Below are 25,000 nucleotides of genomic sequence, written 5' to 3'. Positions count from 1 at the left end.
AACAGACAAACAGACAGATAGACAGACAGACAAACAGAGACAAGCAAACAAACAGACAGACAGCACGTGCGCACGCACGCACACACACACACACACACACACACACACACACAATCCTATCCATTAACCACATATTGCAACATCGTAGCGACAACAGTCTGACCTTGAACTGATGGAACTACATAGTCCAGCACTGCCACTTGAGCACCAAGCCCTGCAGCTAAAATTATCCCAAACATTCAAATAAATAAAATTTCAAGTGACTAATTGTGATCACCTTCTTTGGCACAAGCAAGCCCTCCAGATCCTCCTCCAATCACAACCAAATCATATCTATCACCATCTAATAACAAATAATTAATTTATTGATTTTAATTTCCTTAATTTATTTATTTTCATTTTTGAATTCATTAATTTCAATTTTAATTCATGATTTTTATTTTACCAATTTATTAGTTAATTTCATTTTTATTCATTCAGACAAGTCGTTTGTCAACATCTCACTCGCAGAAAATAGTCTCCCACAGATTCGAGTCACTCCAGCTGCTGTCTTCAGCTGCCATCGATGCAGCCAAGTGCGAGACATTCAACGTCTAGTGCAACGTCTTACTTTAGATCCCGGATAATAAAAACAGACCAATCACTATTGATGTCATTTTCTTGTCGTTCGTCGCTACTTCGGCGGTCGCTATCGTGTGTTTCTAGAGCGCAGACGTTACGCTCTTATCGGAGGTTTTGTGAGGCAGCTGAACGTTCGACTCTAATAGAGGAATTTGAAGGAAATGCGGCCGCTGAAGAGACAGTTCGACTATTACTGGAAGGAAACAGAGTCAAACTGGCAGAAACTATCACATTAAGTATAAAAATCAGTTGAATAATTTGTAGCTAGATTGTTGTTTTGAATTGAAATATTGATGGCCACGCCCACGTTGCCTTGGAGATTTTGTAATAATTTTTAAATTTGATGATTTGGTTTTGCGTATTAAAGTAGATTTTAGGATTGTAGTATAGAATGTTTTTAGATAGTTTCACTCTGTTTTTATGACGAATCTGCATGGTTAGATTCAAAATTTGTTTGTCTAAATGCAGTCTCTGACTTTCTGTCTGCCTGTCTGTCTGTCTGCCAACCTGCCTGCCTGCCTGCCTGCCAGCCAGCCTGCCTGCCTGCCTGCCTGCCTGCCTGTCTGGTCTTACGATATTATTGTTGCTGAGTAGTCTGCTTGCCTATCACAGCTGGGTATTCCTCATCAAACAGAACCAAGAAACAGATACGTACAAACTGATGGAAGACCAGACATTACATTCTATGACATTGATTCTGGTGTCACCTATGAATGTGATGTTTCTTTGGCTCACCCTTGGAGGAAAGACATAGTGAACGGAGCTGCAAAGCCTGCAGACATGCAGCGACAAAACGGGAATCAGAAAAATGTTACAAATATTCAAAGGAGATCTTGCCAGATGGATCTAGCCCTGAAATTGTTCTGCTAGTTTTTGAGAATTTTGGCACATGGAGATCACAAGTGGAAAACTCACTATATGAACTGGGAAGAAAGGCAGGGCTCATTGAAGGAAGACGAGTAGATGCAGAGTGTATGTCATATTGGTGATGACGATTTTCTGTGACTCTCCAAGAATGCAATAGTAAAGTTGTCTTGAGAAAAATGTCGAAGTTGTCAACAAACAGATTAATGGAGGATAATGTAGTTAGCAGAGATGATACATTCAGTGCTTCACACATTGAAATAGTTGAACTTGTTTATGAAGCATTTTTTTAATTATTGAAGAATCGTGTATTCTAGTGTGTAGGGATGCTGTATTCTAATAGAATAACCTGCCTGCCTGTTAATCTGAATTTTCTTGTTGATTTGTCTGTTTGTTGTACTGTCTGTCTGTTGGTTTGTCTGTCCATTTCTTTGTTGGTTATCTACAGCTGACTGGCCAGGTTACACAGATAGACACCATTGTCACATTGTCGTTTCCTAGTCGAGTCTGCGCATCCCATGAAACGTCTGCTGGGTCAGTCAATTATCACCGCCGTGTTGGAGCAGTTCCACAGAAATCATCCGTCGACATTCCGAGTCGGGATCACAGGACCACCCGGTGCTGGAAAGTCAACATTTATTGAGACATTTGGGACGTTTCTGACGTCACAAGGACACAAAGTTGCAGTCCTGGTTGGAAGATAGGCAATATACATTGCATGTATTATGTTATTAGGAAGAAACGATTTGTGTTAGGCAGTTGATCCGAGTTCTTCCACAACTGGTGGATCTCTTCTTGGTGACCGAACGAGGATGCCTCAATTGTCACGTAATCCTAATGCTTATATCAGACCATCTCCGTCGTCAGGAGCACAAGGTTGGTTATTATAACTAAACATATGAGGATGTGCAAGACAGATAGAAAGACAGACAGACAAACAGACAGACAGATAGCAAGACAGACAGACAAGGCAGATAGCAAGAGAGACAGACAGACAGACATGGTGTAGATATGTGTTTGTAGATATCTTGTGTTATTGCTTTGTGTTTCAATTGTTTGTATTACAGGTGGTGTAACAAGGAGTACTGGCGAGACCATTCTACTTTGTGAAGCTACCGGTTACAACATCATTTTAGTGGAAACAGTAGGAGTGGGTCAAGCAGAACATGCTGTAGCTGACATGGTGGATATGTTTGTACTTTTGACCCCTCCAGGAGCAGGAGATGAGCTCCAGGTGTGTGTGTGTGTGTGTGTGTGTGTGTGTGTGTGTGTGTGTGTGTGTGTGTGTGTGTGTGTACGTGTCTTGAAAGAATTGTATTTAATTTCAGGGCATGAAAAGAGGTGTTGTCGAGTTGGCTGACATGGTTATTGTAACGAAAGCCGATGGTGAGTTGATGAAAGCAGCAAATCATATGAAAGCAGAATACCTCAGTGCACTGCGCTTTCTCAAACGACAATCAAAGTTATATTACCCCAAGGTCAGGTGTGTGTGTGTGTGTGAGTGTGTGTGTGTGTGTGTGTGTGTGTGTGTGTGTGTGTGTGTGTGTGTGTGTGTGTGTGTGTGTGTGTGTGTGTGTGTGTGTGTGTTTGACTGCAGTCTTAATCTCTGATCAGTCAGCACTAACTGCATGCTTCTAGCATAAACATTTCATCTTGTCTATAAGGTCCATCTCATTTCTTGCCAAGAAAACAGAGGAATCAATGAAATATGGGAAGAGATGCATGGCTTCAGACAGATAATGCAGGTAATAGCCAGTCTGTTGTCAACACAAATAACCACACAAGTGCTACTCTAACCAATACCTGCATACCTCTCAGTCCCCATCTATTTATTTATCTACTCACATGTGTGTGTGTGTGTGTGTGTGTGTGTGTGTGTGTGTGTGTGTGTGTGTGTGTGTGTGTGTGTGTGTGTGTGAGTGTGTGTGTGTGTGTGTGTGTGTGTGTGTGTGTGTGTGTGTGTGTGTGTGTGTTTTATATTCTAGGAGTCGGGACACTTTGAATCAAAACGACATCAGCAACGGAAAGCCTGGATGTGGAATCACATTCGACATCAAATACTGTCCAGGTTATCCTCCACCATACATCGGCAACCGACTATTGTACATTGAGAGTCGTAACTGTTTTAATTGTGCAGCTTCAGACGACATCCTGCGGTACAGGAATCCTATGCAAAGTATGAAGAGCTGGTTGTTGATGGTGTGTTGACACCGGGAGCAGTTGCAGACAAGTTACTTGCATGCTTTCTGGATGACAGACGAGCAAATGAGAGTGAAGCCAAGAAATAGTGAAATCCCAGTCTTGTCTAATGTTTAGACACATGGACACGTATCTGCGTATATATTGAACAATTTCAATAAAATCACCGGTGAGCTGTATGTACAGCAGGCAATATTTCTGTATCAAGTGTGCATCAAGACTTAACACATCCAGGCATAGAAGCATCCGGGCATAATCACATCCGGGCATGCAGGATTATAATTAAATTGTACGTAACCACTCAGTCTTGCCACGTTGTCAGCCCGCCATTTTCTGCTTCATTCTTTATGACACTTCCACGGCCGGTACGTCAAATTTTAAGCAACTAAAACGTTAGTTACGTTTGTCTATGTTTCTCTAATCGCATGTGAGCGAATGGACAACGTCGCACGTTCATTGCAAGACAAGAAAGTTGATTTTAGGTTATCGTGCTTTTGCAATCGGTAGAGAGAAGGAAGTTTGTGCAAGAGAGGGTAGGAAGGAGGCAGAGTGAGCAACGAAGAGATGAAAATTGTCTTTTTCAATGTAGGCCACGCCCTCATCGCTACTCAATCTCGCGTTTGTTTGAATGTTGAGACGTCTCGACGGTTACTTTTCATTGAGATCAGTTTGCGCATCGTATTTGCAGTTCTAGCGTTTGTGTCACGTTGTATTCGTGTTCTGTTCTCGCAATGAACGCGCGCAGCGACTCAACAAGCTGAGTTGGCCCTTCCTACTTGGCTACTCCTCCCACTTTACTTTCCCGGCTGGGGAGTGGCTGGCGACTAATGTTGGCCCCTCCTACTTTTGTCGGCGGGAAAATATTGAAAGAAAACATATCTCTATTCAGTCAGAAATGCGACAGGTCGTATGACAGATATGTAGATATCAATAAGATAGCGTTGTTTACTACAAATTCTGTGGTGACTTTATGTTCTGGTAGATTCCTTGTTAAGTTAACACATGTCATGGAGATCAGAAGGAAGATGATTGGTAAGCATTGCAATATTGTAAATGTTAATGTTTTAGTTTTAATGTTGAAATTGTTGTGAATTGAGATGTTAGTGTGTGTGTGTGTGTGTGTGTGTGTGTGTGTGTGTGTGTGTGTGTGTGTGTGTGTGTGTGTGTGTGTGTGTGTGTGTGTGTGTGTGTGTGTGTGTCTAACATGTTGCATGTTGCTGAGAAACAGAATGTGTTTGAGTACAACAATGATTGTGTTTGATAGATCTTGATGAGAGAGCAGTGACACTTAATAAAGAAGGTAATTTTGGTGAGGCAGTTAAAGTTCTAGAACAAGCCAAACAAATGGCAGAAGAGTATTTAGACACAAAAGACGAAATGAGACTGGGAGGTGAGGAATGTTGTTTGATTGAAAATATTGCAGGAATTCTAAATTAACGGTTTGTGTCTCTGTTTTGATGTTTAGCTATTCGTTATCTGGGGGAGACATACATTAGTAATGGAGAATATATGAAAGGACAAGCTCTTCTTGAAGACATTCTATCAGTTCAGAGACAAGAGACACCTAATGTCTTATTAGCTACCAGTGAGTTGTATTGTAATGTTTGTTGAAAGTTACACATAAACTAGGACGTATGGAAGCTGTTGCATGATGTTTTAGGGAAATGTCTGTAGTATTGTGGGTTTAAATTTGATTTAAACAAAGATTGAGAAATGTTTGTCTGTACAACTTTGTCTGAAGTTTGATTAACTTTGAAATGTTAAGACAAAATGTCTGATCAGTAGAAACAATTATTTAGAGCACTACAAACGTACCTTGTTTGTCAGACTTATGTGTACAAAGAGTGATTTTATCCAGGATAGCAATGCTGGAGTGAGTGATTCCAAGCGTTAGCAATCTGCCTCTTGATTGAACAAGAGAACCCTTTCATGTACTTATTGAGTCTATGAAGCCCTACACAACACTGATGGATATCAATTATTACTTGATGTCAGTCAGTAATGTCAAAAATTAATGAACTAGTTAATATTAATAGACACCCTATGGAAAACCCTGGATATGTGTTGTTTTGCTTGATTGAAATGTTTGATCAAAAGAATGTGTAAAGGCAGCAAGTGCATTTTATGAGACAGAGTGAGACGTGAGTGAAGTGTGTGAGACACAATTGTCTAACTGTTGACAAATGATTGTTTTGGTGGATTAAACTGTTATGATGAGAGTTATTAATATTAATGTTGTCACCATCTAGTAATCGGTTGCTCAGTTATCATATCTGTTTAAATACTATCAAGGGTGTCTATGTGGGTATAAGAGTCGTAAAACAAGGACGGGTGTGTGTGTGTGTGTGTGTGTGTGTGTGTGTGTGTGTGTGTGTGTGTGTGTGTGTGTGTGTGTGTAATTAATTAAAATATTTTGTCAAATGTGAATGTGAAGGATTATAGGTGGATAATCAAGTGACACTTGCACTTGACATCTCAAAGTTTATGATCAAGTGACTATTAAGAGATGCATGTGTATTGAGTCAGTTACATTTACTAGTAATAACATATCAACTAAGTTACTGTTATGTCTTAATTAACATCTTAGGATGTCAAATATGATGTTGTGTGTACTTGTATGTATATGGTATATTACTGTGTGACTGACTTTTGGTTGTTTGTATTTACAGTCTTGTGTGCTCTGGGTAGATGTTACCACTATCAAAACAAATCCATGGATGCCACACGATTGCTAGCAGAGAGCTTGTCAATATATCAGAAATACGTCTCAGCTAATGATGCTCGTGTGACAACTAGTAAGTGTTGTGTGTGAGTAATTGTTGTTTTGAAAGATTTTTAACTTATTTGACAAGAGGATATGATGTTTGTCTTGCCACCAGTTTGTCTGTCTTTCTCTTGTGTCTCTTCCTGCTTGTGTGTTTGTGTATGTGTGAGAGTTTCTTTATTATTGAATTTACTGGAGTGTGCATTCTATCTTGATCTCTTCATGGGAGATACACCTGGTTACTCCATCTTGAATACATGAGATGCTCTAGGAGCTGAAGGACCGTTGTTCTTCGACGGATAGTAACGGTGATCTGCAAGTACATAGGTAGTGCCGTTACCGTTCACATACGGGTAGTTAGAAAATTGACCAATAACAATGCGTAATATGCAACGCTCCCCCAAGCGCGCGTATTCAAAATGTACTCCTAAGTAACGCAACGCGCTACGCACTTCAAATTTGCACAAGACATAGAAATTAGCGATACAACAAAGACCTGTGAGTTCGATTTTTGATTGCTTCGTTCTGCGATTTTAGAATAATATTTTTTGAATGTTTTCCGCCTCTAATGTACAACCAAACGGAATCAAAAGCAGCAATCAAAAATCCAGCCCGCATACGTTGTGCACCACCATGCCGGGGATCTGCTTGCAACGTTTCATAGTCCACAACAGAGCCGTTTCTTAGTTTTAGGCTTTCAAATCTGTCAGACGCCTACTTTAGGAACTCCCACTTTGGCACACCTCCCAAACCGCTTCCTGCTATTGCGTAAATTCGACTTTGTTTATTCTTCCGCATACACACACAGCACAAAGACAGTGCCCCAATGTCATGTTTACTCATTTCACACTGCAACGACTATATTTATTGATACACAATCACTGCAATACCATACACTGCAATATGTGTAGATATGAAACCAAAGCTGAGCATATCAGTAAGCAAAACCTGCAGTTGTTACAATGTACACCAGTTACGTTAGCTAGTAGGTTTCAAATATATAGCCTGGCCATATTCAAAACCTACTGTTACCACTAGGCACCACGTGGAGGTGTAACTGGATTTCGCCTAGCAAAATGTTTTGGGAATACAAGATACACAGAATACGGAATGACCACAGAGGACACAAGATACATGGAATAGGGAATGACCACAGATGATGACAAAGTACTGTCCTGATGGAGACCAGTCTGAATCGTCACCACCTCGTGGACGCCTCGGAGATGCTGGTGGTGGACAAGTCTCAGATGGTGGAGTGCTGACATGCTGCAGCACGATGAGGACGTTTACTTGCTGACTGACCCTCCTGATCTCTCACTTTCTTCCTCCTCTTTCGAGCACCCTTGCTTGATCCACTCTCCTCCTCCTCAATCATCCCAAAACCGCCTGCCTCGTAACTACTCGTCTCTTTCTGCCACAACGCATCCTCCCCATGCTTCATCCCTCTCAGCACCTGTTGTCTCCTCTTGTACTCCACACTTTGCTGTCTGAGCAACTGGTTCTCCTTCTTGACATCCAGTTTCTCAAGAAGGAGTATGGAAACATCAGTGTCTAGAATTCCCAAAGAGTGCAGCACATTAGCCAATCCAATACTGCCAACATTTTGTTGGATAACGGCCAGAGATGTGCTGAGCCGAATAATTTCAAGAGATGCAAATACCCCCTTTGGGCAACGCCTCCAAATGAGAGAATGAAGAGCTTCATTAGAATTCTGCATGTCTCCGCGTTGCAATCTCTCCAGTAGGTCTTCATCGCTCAACCTCTCAAAAACTGGCTCCATGAGGTCAAGGACTTCTGGCTGTATCTCCTTTGGGGCATAGCTGGGATCGCCACGGTTATACTTACACCGCGAGCTCTCACCAGGTGGACAGTAGGAGTGGTCGTTGGCATGGTGACAGTATATGGCTGTGATGGCAGTGATCATCCCAGGTTTGTCACCAATGTGGCTTTGAATGGCTATGCCATAGTAATTCTGCAGCCTGTTGACAAGGCCTGCAGTCAACCGGTTTGCGCCCTTCAACCCCTTCCTCGTGGACTCCCCAGATGGAGTTGGAATCTCGACATCCTTGTGTTCTGCCCATACCCTCCTCAGCTGTGTCCCCATTCTCTTCTGCACGTGGCCGATGCAGTCACTCTTGGTGATGGTGACATCGTCACCTAGGGCTTTGCTGCTAGAACCGACCTGAAAGCACAACAGTCACAGTCACTTATGAACACTAAATGATTTGCATAAATTACTGACTTGAATGAGGAACTGTCGCCATCACCTATAAAGGTGGTGTACCTCAGTTTATGCAGTTCCAATGACCGGCCCCACATCAAAACCGCCCCATGCTGCTCCATGCTGTTTGATGAACCTCGGTAGTTGAGGCTGCAGGTTGGAGCGTGAGCCTCCTTCCACAGGCGAAACCTCTCAGTAGACCGATCCCAAGAGCCGTAGGACTGGCATTCTTTGCAGAACCCGGCTCTGGATTTCAAAGTCGAGCACCTTGCCTGTGACAGCTGAGATGGCAGCCTGGATGCCAAAAAGACTCTGGTGTCCTCTCTTCTGCCACGTGCCATCAGTCGACACAGCGACATCCACAACATCATCAGTGGTGGCAAAGCCAAGAAAGTCACTGTCATCATCATCATCATCACTGTCAGGACGGTATGTAGCTACAAAAACCAATTAGTCACTACCAAGTTTTTTGACATTACAGCATAATTAGTAAGAGATCAGAGGTTATTTGAAAACTATTGTGCAAACTGTGGCTGTCCACGGGCATTTTTGTACGGGGAATGTACAGTGCAATCAAATGTCCAATCATCAAGCAGCATTTGTGTCACGTGCTGTCACATGAGTCAGGTTACGCCAATCACCACGTAGGATTCGCGTCACGTCGAAGCGTGAATCAACTGCAATTTCAAAGTAATTGATTACCAGGATCAGGTACAGCAGAATCACAGAGAGTACGGAGCTCGGTAGCAGCTCTGGCCATCTGGTCCTTGACAACCGCAGTAGCCGCTGCTTCCACGGCCTTCTGGTGGGACGCAAACGGCTCGTTTGCGAGTCCGCCATGCATCCCAACCACTGCTACTAGTTTCTATATATAAAAAAATAAGTAATAAACAGAAACACAAGATATGAAAACGAAAATTTGTACCTGCATTGCAGCATGGCCACCCCCAATTTCTCTCATTGCTAGCACCATTCGTCTGTTTACTTCGAACGCCTGACCAGCAGTCACTCTCTGCGAGGAATGGCAGGAATGGCCGGTACGAACGTCAACTCCACAATACCTAGAAAGAAAAATAGTCCAGTCGATAAGTAACTCTAAGACGGCACATTCTTACTTGTTGGTGCACTCAAACAACAGTGGGAGTGCAAATCCCATCCTGTTGATGCCGATCTTCAGACGTAGGTGCGCGCTTTGGCACGTAGCACAAAGCGCAATTGGCTCTAGTTGAGCTGCCAAGTGCGACAGATCAATGAAGGTTTCTTCATTGATCTCTTCAGGTTTCACATCTCTCTTGTGGACCATTGTTTCTCTCTATTTTCTATCTTTTTGGTTTGTCTCATTATGTTAGACAAAGCACATGTAAACAGGAAACCAAATTACTGTTGCATGATGAGATACAGCAATTATATATACTGACATTATCTGTAAAGCCTGTTTCACTATATTGACACCAACGTCAGCGTTGTCCTGTTCACAATATCTTGAGACGTCACTAAGTTGCACGTCAAGGTTGGTCTGGAGTCTCGAGTCAGATTGCGTACACGTGTCTAATCATGGACAACTATTCCGATGTTGATCCTTCTCTTGCTGTTTCTCTTGCACCGTCATTCACGTTTTTTCCATTTCTAGATCCAGGAAGCTTGCAGCTCTGCTGATTCGCTAAAAATGCCCACGTGGTTACATTTGACGCTGACAACTTCCGGGTTTTGACTTTGGAATAGAACTTTGCTCTATTTTGACGTCATGACGCCGTGCCACTTTGTCCTTGTTCACAATACCTGGACGTCACGACGCTGCGTTGACATCAACATCGGCGTCAATATTGTGAACCAGGCTTAAGGAAACAGACACAAGAGTATCTAATATCTAATGCTCTAGAGGGCTTGACTTATAGCTGGTGTGCGTCAGTCTGTCTGTCTGTCCATCCGTCTGTCCGTATGTCTGTCTGTCCATTTGTCCATCTGTCTGCCTGTCTGTCCATCTGTCTGTGTCTGTCTGTCTCTTTGTTTGTCTGTCTGTTTCACTGTCGGTGTGTTGGTATGTCTCTCTGTCTGTCTGTTTCATATGTCAATTTGTTTGTTTGTGTTTCTGTCTATTTGTCTGTCTTTCATTATAAAATTGCCAGATATCAAAATATAGGCATCACTGCAAGTTATAGCATCAAAAATCTGTTGAACAAAGTAGTAAAATTAGCTTTTCTTTTCTTAAAGGGCTGGACATGGCTGACGAGCTCTACAAATTTTATATTATTATGGAACACTCTTACATGTATCAAGCACACTGATTATTGACTGTTGCTGTTGTTGCGCATGATCACACTTCACCCTGTGCACGTTTTTATAGCTACACTAGAATGGCAGTGTGCACGGGGTACGTGTTGTAGAAAACTTTCGTTTATTTAATCAGTTATCATGGACAGACTGGAACAGTGGTTGTATGTTGTGTGAGAAAGAACTCATCTCTCACTACTGCATTGAAATATATTATAGACATTGATTGTTGTCTTGCAACTTAATTACCAAGGAAAGTTGTTTTGTCTTAATTCTCATTTTTATTGCTGTTTTAGCTATGAACGTGCTTGGTAGATGCTTTATGGATCAAGGGAACCTTTCTGATGCTGAAAGAATATTGAGAGAGTGTCTGGAGATCATAAAATCTGCTCGACCAGAAGATCCTGTTGCTATTGCTGATGGTATGTGTTGATTGTCTGATACAATTGTAAGACGTCTCACTCTTACTGAACAACTCTACTCACCTCGCGTTGATTGAATGTGTTGTCTATAATATCATCATTGTTTATCTTCTTCAGTTCAGTCGTCACTTGCTCATTGTCTGTACCAACAAGGTAAACAAAGTGAATCTATTGAACTGATAAAGGAGTGTGTCAGGATTTTGAAATCACATTTCCATCCAAAGCATCTCCGTGTGGGTTCAGGTTAGTTTCTTGTCTTTGTTTTGATATCAACTTTATGTGAATTGTGAGCTTGACATGCTGATTATCATAATGCCACATGTTGTATACTGCAGTATAAATCAGTCATAATTGTCACGTGTTGTTTACAAGCTCTTGTTCTTCTCAGCTGTTTCTCAACTCGGATCTTATTTAATGGAATCAGGAAAATTGGATGAGAGTGAAAATTATTTAAGAGAATCACTTGAGATACACAGACATTCTCTCCATGAGAAACATCCTAATACAGCAATGCGTATGTCTAAATGTTCTATAATGTCAAATCAGCATTTGTGTGTATTAATCTGTCTTGATTTGTACAGCATTAAAAAGTTTGGGAGAATGTCTGATGAGAAAAGGGAAAAATGAGGAAGCTGAGAAACTTCTTTCAGAAGCTGTAGACAATGAAAGAGTTTCTCTCCCTCAAAATCGCCCGGACAAAATCTCCAGTCAGAATTTCCTCATTTCTCTTTCCCTGCATCTCTCACAATTGCTGGTTTTCTGTTTTCAGCTCTCGTGTCATGGTCAAAGAGTCTCTCAAATATTGCTGACTACACACGTGCTCATCATGCGCTATTAGAATCTCTTCAAATAATTGATATTAACAAACTTCCCAGCAACAGCTTTGAGAGATTAGAAGGTCTGATATTTGAGTGGAAGGTTAAATGTTGTGATTATTGAGTTTGTTTTGCAGTAAACCGTCTACTAAAGAGATTGAGCACTTTCCAACAGCAACAAGATGAAGAGACAATTATTCCTGAAGAGAAAGAAGGAATTGAAGAGACGGATGGTGAGGACAACCACTTTGTAGCCTTGTAAACATTCTTTCTTGTATTCTCTGTCTCACTTTTTGTTTCACCCCTGTGTGTGTGTGTGTGTGTGTGTGTGTGTGTGTGTGTGTGTGTGTGTGTGTGTGTGCGTGCGTGCGTGCGTGTGCACATGCGTGTGTGTGTGTGTGTGTGTGTGTGTGTGTGTGTGTGTAGTACATGTATCTGTCATGAAAGAGTCACATTGGAGTAAAATATCCAGGACACTCGGATCAAATGTTCGTCTCCGTAGACACAAACGTGATTCTTTTGGACAACTCACTCACAATTGCTTCTCTCACTCAACTCAGTAGCATACTTGATTAGAGATGGACAAGACTGCTGGCATTTTGCAACAGACGTGTACATGTAGGTTTTGTTGTTCAGTCCCAGAGCTGCACTATAGTCAGTGCCCATGGATGTCTCAGACCAAGGTCTAGGTGCATTAGAAATGCCAGTCCAAAGACTCCTCATATGACAGAGCTATCTTTAGAATAGAAGGGCTCATCATTGTGTGTGTGTGTGTGTGTGTGTGTGTTGCTGTAGCTCAATTTGTTTGAGAGTGTATTTGGAGAATGAAAACATCCGGGACCTTGCAGGGTTGCTGGTTCAAGTCACAGTGATGGCGAGCTATGGCATAATTTCCTTAAGCAAGAAACTTACACACAATTGCTTCTCTCGACTCAGGAGTATAAATGAGTACCTGGTCATTGACTGGGGTGAACATGACCGCTGGCTTGGCATCATGCAAGTAACATCATGTAGTAGACGGGTACTTGTGGGCCTTGGTGTCCAGTGCCAGAGCTGCGCCATAGTCAGTGCACCTGGATGACTCCGGCCAAGCTCCAGATGGATTGTAGCATTGGCCTAAGCTGTCAAGTAGCACATGGAGGCCTTGTCTCTAGAGGCAGGGGAGGTATCTCCGCAACTGACTTAAGATCGACGTCGTATGGCGTAGAGGGCTTGACATTTGTCCATTTGTGTGTGGGGGGCACGTGTGTGTGTGTGTGTGTGTGTGTGTGTGTGTGTGTGTGTGTGTGTGTGTGTGTGTGTGTGTGTGTGTAGTACATGTATTTGTCATGAAGAGTCACATTGGAGTAAAATATCCAGGACACTCGAATTAATGTTCGTCTTCGTAAACACAAACGTAATTCTTTTGGACACGTCACTCACAATTGCTTCTCTCACCAACTCAGTAGCATACTTGATTAGAGATGGTCAAGACTGTTGGCATTTTGCAGCAGACATGTACATGTGGCCTTTGACATCCAGTCCCAGAGCTGCACTATAGTCAGTGCCCATGTCTCTGACCAAGCTCTAAGTGCATTAGAAATGCCAGTCCAGAGACTCCTCATATGACATAGGAGCTATCTTTAGAATAGAAGGGCTCATCGTGGTGTGGTGTGGTGTGTGTGTGTGTGTGTGTGTGTGTGTGTGTGTGTGTGTGTGTGTGTGTGTGTGTGTGTGTTGTGCTTTCCCACTTGATATAGTTTATTATAGATTACTGTTTCTTATAGCATCTCACAGCAGTGGATCAGAATGGCTCACATTAGTAGCCAAATCACTAACTGGTGAAGCTGTTGAATTGAAAGCAAAATCGTCTGATACTGTTGCCACCTTGAAGCGTCGATTGCAAACCAAGGATGACCCTTCATCATGGGATCAATTGCTTGTTTTGAATAAAAAACAACTACACGATGAGCAAACATTAGCTGATGCAGGAGTAACCGATGGAACAATACTGAGTGTCGTTCTTTGTCCTCGTGAGTTGATCTTCTACTCAATAGACTATAGTATACAAATTGTAATGATGGTATGGTTGTAGGTGGTGTGACGGGCATGGGAGCCGATGCGGGTGAGTTATTTGTTCGAGCGTTGTCACAAGGAGCAGTCGAAGTGAGTCGAGTCAAGATTGTTATTGTCGGCAGAGACAGAACTGGCAAGACGTCCTTTAAACGATCCTTGCTCAAACAGAAGTTTCACATCATTGAACCGAGCACACCTGTGGCCATGGCAGAGTTGGCAGTGTGTGAAGCATCCAATTGGACTTTCGTCAATGACAAAGACCAGGAATTTTTAGATAAACAAATAGCTAGAGCAGCCATGCATGCAATGCATGATTCTAGTGCAAACGTTTCGGGTAGTGAAGGTGAGAGTCAATATGAGGATGGAAGAGCAGATTGGCCACATCTTCACAGTCGTGTTGATCTCGACTCGACAGTCGGTAGAGAATCTACATCAACTGATACTAGAGAAAGTTACTTTGATGAAGTGATAGTTCTAACTGAAGGGATTGCTCGTGCTATTCGAGATTTCCAAAGTGATCCTGATCTTCTAAAGAAGGAAGATTCAAAAGTTCACGTTACCATTTGGGATTTGGGAGGTCAAGAGCCACTTCTTCCTGGCCAAGGACAAGCCATCACATCGGGATGTGTCGTTTGTGTCGTATTTAATGTATCTCAGTTTCTAGGTGACAAGGCCAAGTCATTCTACTTTCCTTCTGCCGACTCGGAACCAATTCCAATAGACAACCACTGGATAGAGACAAACTATGATGCTGTGTCTTTATGGGCATCCATGACTTTTTTGGCAGGAGACGACGACAGTCGTGAAGGTCTTTACATTGGCAAGTCAAAGGACTGTGCATCGCCGGTCATGTTTTTGATTGGTACACATGTCAATGATGCTGATGAAGAAATGATTAAGCAACAGAATGAATTTCTGTCTAAAATGTTTCGTAATAAAGCATTTAAGCAGCACATCCTGCGACCATCCGATCACCGTGATGATTGGTTCTTTTGTGTTGAGAATTCAGTGTCTGACCCTGACAGTGCAAGTGAGGATGCAGGTGTGAGTGCAGTGAAGCAACTCATTGAAGAGATAGCACGTGATGTGTCACCCAAACGTCTAATACCAGCCACTTGGTCAGTTCTAGAGAAGATCCTTGATGCTCTAGAACAAAAGTTGGGCAGTGCTCTTTCCAATGTCCATGATATCATGGTTTTTGCTCGTCGATTGTGTCGTATGTCTGAAGAGAAAGAAGTTCGTGCTGCTCTGGCATATTTAGATGAAGCCGGTTCAGTCATCTTTCCTCAGGAAAGTGAGAAGCTGAATAACATAGTCGTCACCAAACCAAGCTGGATTTTCATGGTTTTCTCAGTGGTGGCATCTGTCGTTACTCTTCCTCCTCCCTTACTGAGTAAAGATTGGGATCGAGTGCGACAAGTAGGAATTGCTTCTTGGAAACTCATTGATCATCGCTTGAAGAAGGCAGGAGTGAAACATGAAGAATATGAAGATGTACTGAAGCTCTTGAATTTCTTTTTCATTGTCTGCCCCAAACATTGTTCATCTCAGTCATCAGTTCCCTATCAAATGGAATATTTTATTCCATGTTTGCTAGAAGTTGAGTCAGAAGGTCCATTTGCAGCTGCTAGTTCGGTTGTTTCTAATCCAATGTCACTCATTGTTTTGTCTCGTGATATCGAGTTTATTCCTGAGCAATTGCATTTCAGGCTCATGACGTGTTGCATTGAAGAATATCCTGAGGAGCCAATGTTGACACGTAATCAGTCTGTATATCATGTTGCTGAAGGTGTTGATTTGGAACTAATTTATCATGCAAAGAAATATATTATTGTCACTATTGACACACAACGGCCACGTAATGAAGTTGCATCTCTGTGTACAGACATCCGTCTGTTCATCACTAAGAAGCTTCATGAAGTGAAGACCCCAGGGTTGCCTCAGTTTCAGTTTTCATTAAATATTCAACATCCCGGACCAGCCATTCCTATGGATGTCAGCAAGTTGGTATGTATAGACGAGTATGAACACAAACCATTGAGAAGAAACAGACGTAATGTGCAACTGACTGTCGATGAGAAAGCTGCATTAGACTGTTGGTTTTATGACCATAAAGATGATGTAGCAAGACCACAACAGTCACTGACATTTACAGCAGAGAGCAAATGTACAGCCGATGATGTCGTGAAGGTAGCCAAGAAAGTCTGTCATCGCTGGCAGGAGCTTGTGTTGCATTTGTCAGCTGAATTTTTTATAAACAAGACAGAGATCATAGAGAAAGATAGAAAAGATGATTGCTTCATGCAAGCTGTAACAGCATTGAAGAAGTGGACTAGTGTATTTGGTAACAAAGCAAGCCAGGCAGCAATGATCAATGCCATGTGTAACATCGGCTGTAGATCTCAGGCTGAAGATGTTTTTAGTAGCAGTTTGGTGGAGCACGTCTGCCCACATAAATAACTGTGTTTGTCTGCACTTGTAGGCAGAGTTGTTTTGTTAAGAAGAATCAAACGTTACCTGTTTTACGTTCACATTATTCACTGACTAGTCTTTCTTGATGTGCATTGTTGTCAGTTGACATATATATGGCTGTTACTATTTAGCATTTTACCTTTTGTTTTTAGAAATACATTGATATATTGACAGAGCATAGAGTGCTATGAGTCACAAAGAGAAGTACAAATGGTTATGATTGTGTAGTACAAATGATAGTGAATGGGATTTGTGGCAAATAGAGTAATAATATTTACTATGGTGATCGGCTGCAGTTCAGTTGGTGTATCCTACTGGCTACAGCACAATAGATATGTCTATTAATTAATTACTGATATGCCAGCATGCAGTTCTATAAATCTATGGGGATGGATGGCTTACATAGGGCGAGCATATGAATAGAGATTAGTAACTACTGATGTCTATGACTTCTCTACTCTAATCTACCAACCTGTTCCCAATGTTCCATGTTGTCATCATCACACTAGTGTGGACAGATTCTTTCCACCTTGAGACTCGTTTTCAGAGTCACCGACTTTGTATTTCTTGCCTGTCTCGTTCTGTTTGTTATTGGATACAGACAGTTTCATCTCCATGTATGTGTTTTCAATGTCATCAAACTGGCCATTTTCATCATTTCTGTTGGGCTCGACTGTTTGTATATCCACGTCATCGTGTTCCTGATTATCTTCACCTGAAGTCAACACATCGTTGTATACACTTGCTTTCAGTCCGTGTCAGTGAGTTGTGTCATTCAGTTCTGAAGCACATGGAGCATACCCTGAGCTGCCTGAACTCTAAAGATCAATGAGAAATATGCACATTACCATCTTGATGTATTTTATTTATTAATAAGATGAAATCTAAATGAGGCCAACCTACTCGCTTGCTTGCCTGTGTGTCTGTCCATCTGTGTCTGTCTGTCTGTCAATGGTAGTATATTTCAAACATGATCACTATTACAGGCTAAACGTTAAAATTGAGTTAAAATAGGGCCATAATACCTATCAATCTAATGTACATAAAACTGGGTTTTTCAGTAATCATAATTATATGATTATAATTATGATTACTGTCTGTCTGTTTGTCTGTCTGTCTGTCTGTCTACACTTGTCATTTGCTTGCTTGCACACGTCCTGTCCATGAGTTGAAATTAGAACAACAAAGTTAAACAAATTACCGATTGAGCTGTCTTGTCATCATCCACAATTCCAGTTTTCTTAGAGGAGGTGACACTCACCACTGCAAGAGTATGACTTCCATCAGGTGATGCTACATCATAAACACATCACTCAAGAACAAGTATACATGACTTCTAAAAGCTTCTATGTTAGTATACCTACAACACTGGGACAACTATTGCTATAAACACAGAACTTCACTCCATTACTAGAAGTAAGAGTTTAGTTAGATAAAAATATTCAATTTTGAGTGCATGATGTCAGTTGTGGTACATAATCTGGATGATGTCCATATAGAGAGAGTGTAAGACAGACTACATCAAATGTGTAATGATATCACTCATAACATTTCAATGTGGCACTGCCATGCATATTTTCTCTAACCACTCTGCCATATTTTGCCATCAACAGAAAATAATTGATATTGATATAAACGAAATCATTAGTCTCTTGTGTGTGATAGACAGCTGGAGATATTGTTTCAAATACACTGTATAACTATACCTGTTGTTGTACATTGTGTGTATGCAATTACTACCCTTGACACAAACACATAGGATATTGCTCTTAATTGAAAAGCACCAACTTGGTCTCTTTGCAAATACAACTGGTGTGTGTGTGTGTGTGTGTGTGTGTGTGTGTGTGTGTGTGTGTGTGTGTGTGTGTGTGTGTGTGTGTGTGTGTGTGAATGTGTGTGTGTGTGTGTGTGTGTGTGTGTGTGTGTGTGTGTGTGTGTGTGTGTGTGTGTGTGTGTGTGTTTGCAAGCTAGATCACAAATGGCAAACGTTCAGTGCCATTTGACTGTATGTGTATGCATGACCTATAGTCCATGCATTACTCCACGAGTTACACATTTTTACTGCATCTTGATACATACCTCGTTCCATCGTTTTGATAAAAGCCAGTTTAGATACAATGCCACTTGTTCGCGCCTTCATATCAACATATGAATCTTGCAGCAGCTCTTCCATAGTCTTCTCACAATAATCTGATGACGAAATATTGACTTTCTGTAGATGCAAACTGCCACTCTTAACTTCATGTTCTCCAGGTAAGGTCACCAATGTCAGAGAAGGCTGTCGAATTCTTCGCTTAGATCCAGAAATATTAACATATGTGCTGCCACTATTAGGACCCTACAATGACTGACAACAAATTTATCTACAGGATGTGTTAGTAATGCCCTGAATATAGTAATTACAGGATGAGGTTTTGTATCGCATTCGTCGTATCTGTATTGTGGAGTTGTTGTTTGCTTGAATATTCCAGGCACAAAATCAAGAGTGTCATCATCGTCGTCATCTAAATGTGATACATGAAAGTATTAGTTTGGGTAGACATCATTATCAAATCTTACCCTTTCTTGATCTGTGTTTCTTGTAGAGACAAAATATGAAAGCGAGTAGAATGGCTGGTAATACGACCACACACATAACAATAATGGCTACAGTTTGACCAGTGCCCAAACCATCTGTAAACAGAACTGAAAAATTAGAGATCACAGTGACACAAAGACAAACATGTAAACACCTAACCATTCGAACTATGAGGTCTAAATCCTGTAGTTGAATTTATATCTATAAAACATTTAGATTTAATTGAATGAGATTGTGTTTGTGTGTGTGTGTGTGTGTGTGTGTGTGTGTGTGTGTGTGTGTGTGTGTGTGTGTGTGTGTGTGTGTGTGTGTGTGTGTGTGTGTGTGTAAACATGCTTACCTTCATCTACTTGAAACGACACACGAGCTCCTTGTATCTCTTCTCCCACTGATTTCGAGTGTACAACACAACATCATACTCACGTCCTACCTCCAAGTCAGTCACAGTCACAGTCACCAATCCATCTTGGACAACATACACTGAATTAAGATGCTTCCCTGTCACCCAATCAGTAACATAATAGTCAGTTATTACACCACAACCATTGCCTATAGAAACGTCAAATACAAATCTGACACTCGACGATGACAGTTTATGTATGTTTGTAATCAGGGGATACGACAATGCAGCAGGATCTATACACAGATTCTTGTGACAAACCAGACATAAACACACTGACAAATACTTACAGCATGATGTTGTATATTTAACCACATCTGATCTATTCAGTCCAACATCATTCATTGCCTCGATCTCAAAGAAATGGTTGGTTCCTTTGTTCAGCTCTGTTAACATCCACGTCCCGTGCTGCTGGTTTACGAGTCCATCACGAGAAGGAACGGACACTGTCACTTCGTGCAGTGAGGCAGTGGAAGCTGCTGATCTCCACCTGATTGTGTATTAGGTTATTACATGGCCACCGTTGTAATCAACATTCCAATGGATTGTAACACTCGTCTCGTTCCTAGAAATCGGCTTGACATCCAGAACAGGTTTGGCAGGAGCTGCGGCAAAAAAAAAAATGAAACAAAACATTTGATGTTGCAAATCAGTGATACAATAATGGGCGTATTTGTTTGGGACCTTTCTAGAAACAAATAGAGTGGAAAGGCACGCTAGCGTGTTCGATTGGGCACCTTTCCTTTTCTGGAGAGAATGAACAGTTTCCCAAACCTTTCTGGAAATGGATAGACTGGAAAGGTATTATGCTGTTCAATTGGTAACTTTTCTGTTTCCGAAAAAGAATAGAGCGGATAGACTTTCCAACCTATCCTACCATCAGTACGGATAGAAAAGATAGAAAGAACACCTAGACATGTAAAACTTGCGTCTCTACCAGCTTTGACATTCCAAATCAACACGCTCGCTTTGCGTAACATTTCCAGACCACTACTTGCACTTATCCTGGATTGCCCACGCAAAAGTTGAATGGCAGCTGATTTATTGGAGCAGAACAAATTCCTGAAGAGTTAGTAGACATTCTAACAGGTGGAAAAGTAGATGAAACGACTATGACAAAGAACATGTACACGTGGGGTGATTCTAAGCATGTGCCTAGTTCTGTTACCGCCTCATCTATCTCGTTTCGGAAAAGTTCTGTTCGATTGGTAAACGTGCCCTGTCTCTTTCCACTCTATCCAAACCTAACAAGATAGTTCCAAACGAATACGCCCATTAATATATGATCTAGCATGTTTGACATACAATACAACAATGCACAGCAACCCTATCAAAGCACATGTATTGCAATCAACTATTAATGTTTTATAAAGATTTAAGGTTGGAAAAAATCATTAATTTTTTACTAATTATGCGTCATGTTTCACACAATTTTTTCACTCTTTGTATTGTATGTTGCTGACTACACGTTATCACTGAATGAATTGAAAATGATGAATAACCTGCTGTATGTGTGGTAACATTAAACGTTTCACTGCTGGGACTCTCACCCACTTTGTTACAAGCCCCAATAAAACATTGACGCGATAAACCAGGAATGAGACCCGTCAACACACCAGAGATCCCAACAACTGAGTCGAATACACGAGAATGTGTTAAACCTCGAACGACATCCAAACACGTAACTTTGACATTTGTAATGGGTGAATAACCATCAGCACCCAACATCCATAAAAACTCCACTGATTAAGTGGACAGTCTATTTCTATTGATATCAACACGAGGAGCAGCAGGAAGAACTACAAACCAAGCAAAATCATTGAAACCAATTATGACACTTTTAAGTTTGTCAAGTAAGATACCTTGAACAGTCAAATCAACTGTATTGTGATTGCTACCGATTGAGTTTGAGGACATGCATGTAAAAGATCCTTTCCAGATTTTCAATGCAATAAATGTGTAGATCAAACGATTGTTAGACTTGTATGTCGGTTGCTGGTGGGACTGCGTCGACAAATACATTTTATTGTTGTTGATGTGTTTTAAACGACAACAGTCCTTGGACTAAGAGTGAGAGTGACGTCTGCAAAGTCTGTCAAAGAGTAGAGCAACAATCAGTTTGTAGTTTTTATTGATATTAACCAGCAGAGATTGGTTGTGCAATGACTGAGAAAGGCTCAAAGCAGGTTGATGACTAGGCAAACATATGAGGTGAGACACAAACAAATCAGACAGCTAAAACATAAGACAGGCAATAACAGAGACAGAGAAACAAACAAACAGACAGACAGACAGACATAGACACCACACACACACACACACACACACCACACACACACACACACACACACCACACACACACACACACACACACACACACACACACACACACACACACACACACACACACATTAATGGCAAATGGCAAATGGATAACGAGCTGCCGTTAAACAGTAATGCCCCCAGCTAGATGGCTGGGTTCCTCTGCACTAAGTAGGAGTTATGGGCCGTGCTAAGCAATCTCGTGGAACCTGGCCAGGTGCTCGCAGGAGCACTGACTACAACGCCAACTGTGGGCACCCAAAGTCCCAACAGTTTGCCATCCCAGTCAATGACAAGGTACTCATTTATACTCCCGAGTCGAGAGAGGCAATTGTGTGTAAGTTTCTTGCCTAAGGAAATTATGCCATAGCTCGCCATCACTGTGACTTGAACTTGTAACACACACACACACACACACGCACACGCACACGCACACGCACACGCACACGCACACGCACACGCACACACACACACACACACACACACACACACACACACACACACACACACACACACACACACACACACACACACACACACACACACACACACACACACACACACACACACACACACACACACACACACACACACACACACAAGAAATGGAGGCTAAACTTTACAATGCTACGGGCACACCCACTTTTATGGACACGCCCATTTCATTGGGTTCTAATTGACTGATACGGTAGAATCAGTGGCAGATCCAGACTGGAAAAAAGGTGGTGTATATACTATATACAGCTTTGTTCCTCACACGTATTTACAGACCACAATTTTATGACCACGCCTACAAATGATGGGATATAGCCCAGTCTAGCCCATGCCACACTACACCCCTACTACACACCTACTACCCTGCACAGAGCAGGTTCAATGCACTTATTCTACTCTATGCGTTCACAAGAACGTATATAGACTTAGATTATGAGTTGGTAGTATGCAAATCGCTATCCGAGGAGAATGCTGCTCACTAATAGTGTGGCATGTACATTTAGCGGCTCTTGGTAATGTGATCTTGTTTTTCAAAGTTTTGTTGATACTGTTAATTACTAATCATTGATTTTAATAATGACAATAAATATATATTTGAATAGATCTGCAATACGTCCATACTGCTACATGTGCAATGAAACACTAAGCACTAAAACTAGAGTGATTGTACTAGCAACATCTGCTAGATATGCAATGAGAATAACTAACTAAAGAGTCTTAGAGAAGAAAGTTACTAATGAGTTAGTGAGCTAGACAGCTAGTTAATAGATCAGTCAGGGTTGCAGGTGGTAGTCAATTTTAGAGCCAAATTTGGGTGTTGCTGTCCTGTACCTAGAGTCCAGAGCCATATTTAGCCCAGAGCTGTTGTTGTTTCCTCACATCACATTGCCTAGCTACTCCTTTCAGAAACTTTGCATCTGCCACTGTATCACCACGTTATCCATCAAGCCCTCATCCCCAACTTTGGCCCAATGTCTAACATTATCACTCCTAGGCTCTACTTAATTCATTAATTCAATTAAAAATTGTCTCCACATTCGTGACAATATAGCTCTAGAACAACAGTAGACTAATAATACAACCTACTCAGAAACCCGCCTTTCTCAAAATCGCGTGAACGAGATTATGTCCCGTAGACCATCACGTACGTACCTTTCTCACCGCCCTGCAACAGTAAAAACTCAAGAGACAAAACCGGCTATTCAGTGGCATAAACTTCCAAAGCGAACCTTTCAACAGACATGACTAACGTCTCAATTCGTCTTGTAGAAACGCGATGAAAGCGACTGACCAAGATATGATCCCGGATGTCCCAATATTTGTCTCTCACATTTCACGTTCTGCCGTACCAACAGTACGATGAGCACTAACATCACCCCGAAGGTATAGTAGCCAGCGGTGACGACTATAATACTAGGATCTGCGTTCGAAGAGAGAAAATCACTCGAGATCAGGTGACCGAGATTATGTCCCGTCAGTCATTCGTCTTCTTCGTTGTCTGCAAGAGTAGAGGTTGACAAGACAAAACCAACAATTTGGCGAAAGGAAGCCATATAATGAGCCTATCGACAGAGATGACTTGCGTCTCAAACGGAGTTGTAGAAACGAGATGGCAAGCACTGACCGAGATATGATACTCTGTGACCGATATCGAACACAGCAGATCTAAGACAGTATTCTCAACCTTACAATCTGGCATATGCAAGGCAACAGCCATCAGCTTACATGCATCCAGATTCCAGTCAGACGTACTCGCAACCTCAAGGACAAGTCAACGGTCAAGTGCAAGGCTACGGTGGAAATCCACAACCAGGCACCGCTGTGACTCCTGATGGAATGAATGGTCGCAGCTTTCCCACGGATCCCAATAGACCATTGCCAACGCATCCATATCCAGTTCCTGTAACTGATCCCAATGGTGCTGTGAGAGTAGATTTGAAGCGTAATCCAGCAATGTTGGGAATAGTGCCTGATGAGAAGCCCGGAGAAACAGGATTGAAGCAAACAGGTAATTTAATGTCATCAACCTTGCTGTGTTAACTTTGCTGTGCACACAAAGCAATCACAAATGTTAAATGCTTGTGGTACAACTTTGTGTGTTTATGTGGGTAGTTAGTTATGTTGCTTTTCTGTTTGATACAGAGGCAGCTCGATTATTATTCCCTGTGCGAGAGATGGCATTATACTTATGCCCTTCAGACTTCAACATAATCTGTCAGTCAGTAATCATGTGTTCCTAGTGAGGGAGCGGGTATTTAACACTCTGATTACAAGGTAGGTAGTAGGCAGGAATTCTTGTTTGATAGCACTCTAACAAGTTTGTGTGATAAGTCTGATCTGGAAATACAATTCAAGTGTTACCATCATGAAGACAGGCTGCAACAGACGAACTAGCCTACTGCAGTCAGTGTGAACGTCAATGCAGAACCAGTACCAGTTGAGAGGGTAAGGTTGTGGTGTTTATGTAACCACAAGTTATGCTTCTCTTCCATAATGATAAT

The 25,000-nt window shown here is 41.7% G+C and overlaps 4 protein-coding genes and 1 long non-coding RNA gene across 8 annotated transcripts in view; 3 read left to right on the top strand and 2 right to left on the bottom strand.

Annotated features, from left to right (window-relative positions):
- Positions 1 to 622, bottom strand: part of LOC134177822 (thioredoxin reductase 2, mitochondrial-like) — an 8,502-nt gene extending 7,880 nt beyond the window's left edge. For both annotated transcript variants that reach the window (XM_062644603.1, XM_062644604.1), the window contains exons 1-3: positions 505 to 622; positions 278 to 343; positions 164 to 220 (exon numbers count right to left, since the gene is read on the bottom strand). In XM_062644603.1, the coding sequence (XP_062500587.1) occupies positions 164 to 220; positions 278 to 343; positions 505 to 586 (205 nt within the window). In that variant the 5' untranslated portion in view covers positions 587 to 622. The remainder of the gene's footprint in view (positions 1 to 163; positions 221 to 277; positions 344 to 504) is intronic.
- Positions 623 to 649: 27 nt separating this feature from the next.
- Positions 650 to 3,865, top strand: LOC134177730 (methylmalonic aciduria type A protein, mitochondrial-like). Its single transcript, XM_062644506.1, has 8 exons — positions 650 to 857; positions 1,987 to 2,177; positions 2,241 to 2,361; positions 2,553 to 2,719; positions 2,814 to 2,963; positions 3,150 to 3,230; positions 3,471 to 3,553; positions 3,623 to 3,865. Exons 1-8 carry the CDS (start codon positions 650 to 652, stop codon positions 3,771 to 3,773), a joined length of 1,152 nt encoding a protein of 383 aa, XP_062500490.1. The 3' UTR covers positions 3,774 to 3,865.
- A 111-nt stretch (positions 3,866 to 3,976) lies between these two features.
- LOC134176735 (uncharacterized) lies at positions 3,977 to 16,880 on the top strand. Of its 3 annotated transcripts, none has more exons than XM_062643392.1 (13): positions 3,977 to 4,049; positions 4,667 to 4,716; positions 4,949 to 5,074; positions 5,150 to 5,269; positions 6,354 to 6,479; positions 11,237 to 11,362; positions 11,480 to 11,605; positions 11,751 to 11,876; positions 11,944 to 12,069; positions 12,132 to 12,260; positions 12,315 to 12,410; positions 13,944 to 14,189; positions 14,252 to 16,880. In XM_062643392.1, exons 2-13 carry the CDS (start codon positions 4,692 to 4,694, stop codon positions 16,690 to 16,692), a joined length of 3,813 nt encoding a protein of 1,270 aa, XP_062499376.1. In that variant the 5' UTR covers positions 3,977 to 4,049; positions 4,667 to 4,691; the 3' UTR covers positions 16,693 to 16,880. The 3 variants fall into 3 exon arrangements, with proteins under 3 accessions (XP_062499376.1, XP_062499375.1, XP_062499377.1); XM_062643393.1 differs by having other exon boundaries at positions 4,025 to 4,076; XM_062643391.1 differs by having other exon boundaries at positions 3,984 to 4,716.
- A 72-nt stretch (positions 16,881 to 16,952) lies between these two features.
- LOC134176736 (uncharacterized) lies at positions 16,953 to 20,310 on the bottom strand. The gene is made up of 8 exons (XR_009969350.1): positions 19,973 to 20,310; positions 19,623 to 19,918; positions 19,442 to 19,483; positions 19,264 to 19,377; positions 19,108 to 19,208; positions 18,784 to 19,051; positions 17,906 to 17,997; positions 16,953 to 17,522 (listed from the first exon to the last, which is right to left on the bottom strand). It is a non-coding gene; the product is annotated as an uncharacterized LOC134176736 (long non-coding RNA).
- A 4,481-nt stretch (positions 20,311 to 24,791) lies between these two features.
- LOC134177729 (zinc finger MIZ domain-containing protein 2-like) overlaps positions 24,792 to 25,000 on the top strand; it is a 1,497-nt gene continuing 1,288 nt past the window's right edge. The window contains exon 1 of the mRNA XM_062644505.1: positions 24,792 to 24,944. The gene's annotated coding sequence lies outside the window, so the exon portion shown is untranslated. The remainder of the gene's footprint in view (positions 24,945 to 25,000) is intronic.

Source organism: Corticium candelabrum, chromosome 3 (assembly GCF_963422355.1).
Source record: "Corticium candelabrum chromosome 3, ooCorCand1.1, whole genome shotgun sequence".
In the NCBI taxonomy this organism is placed as follows: Eukaryota; Metazoa; Porifera; class Homoscleromorpha; order Homosclerophorida; family Plakinidae; genus Corticium; species Corticium candelabrum.
Note: the sequence above shows the minus strand (reverse complement) of the source record. Positions and strands in the feature narration are given on the sequence as shown.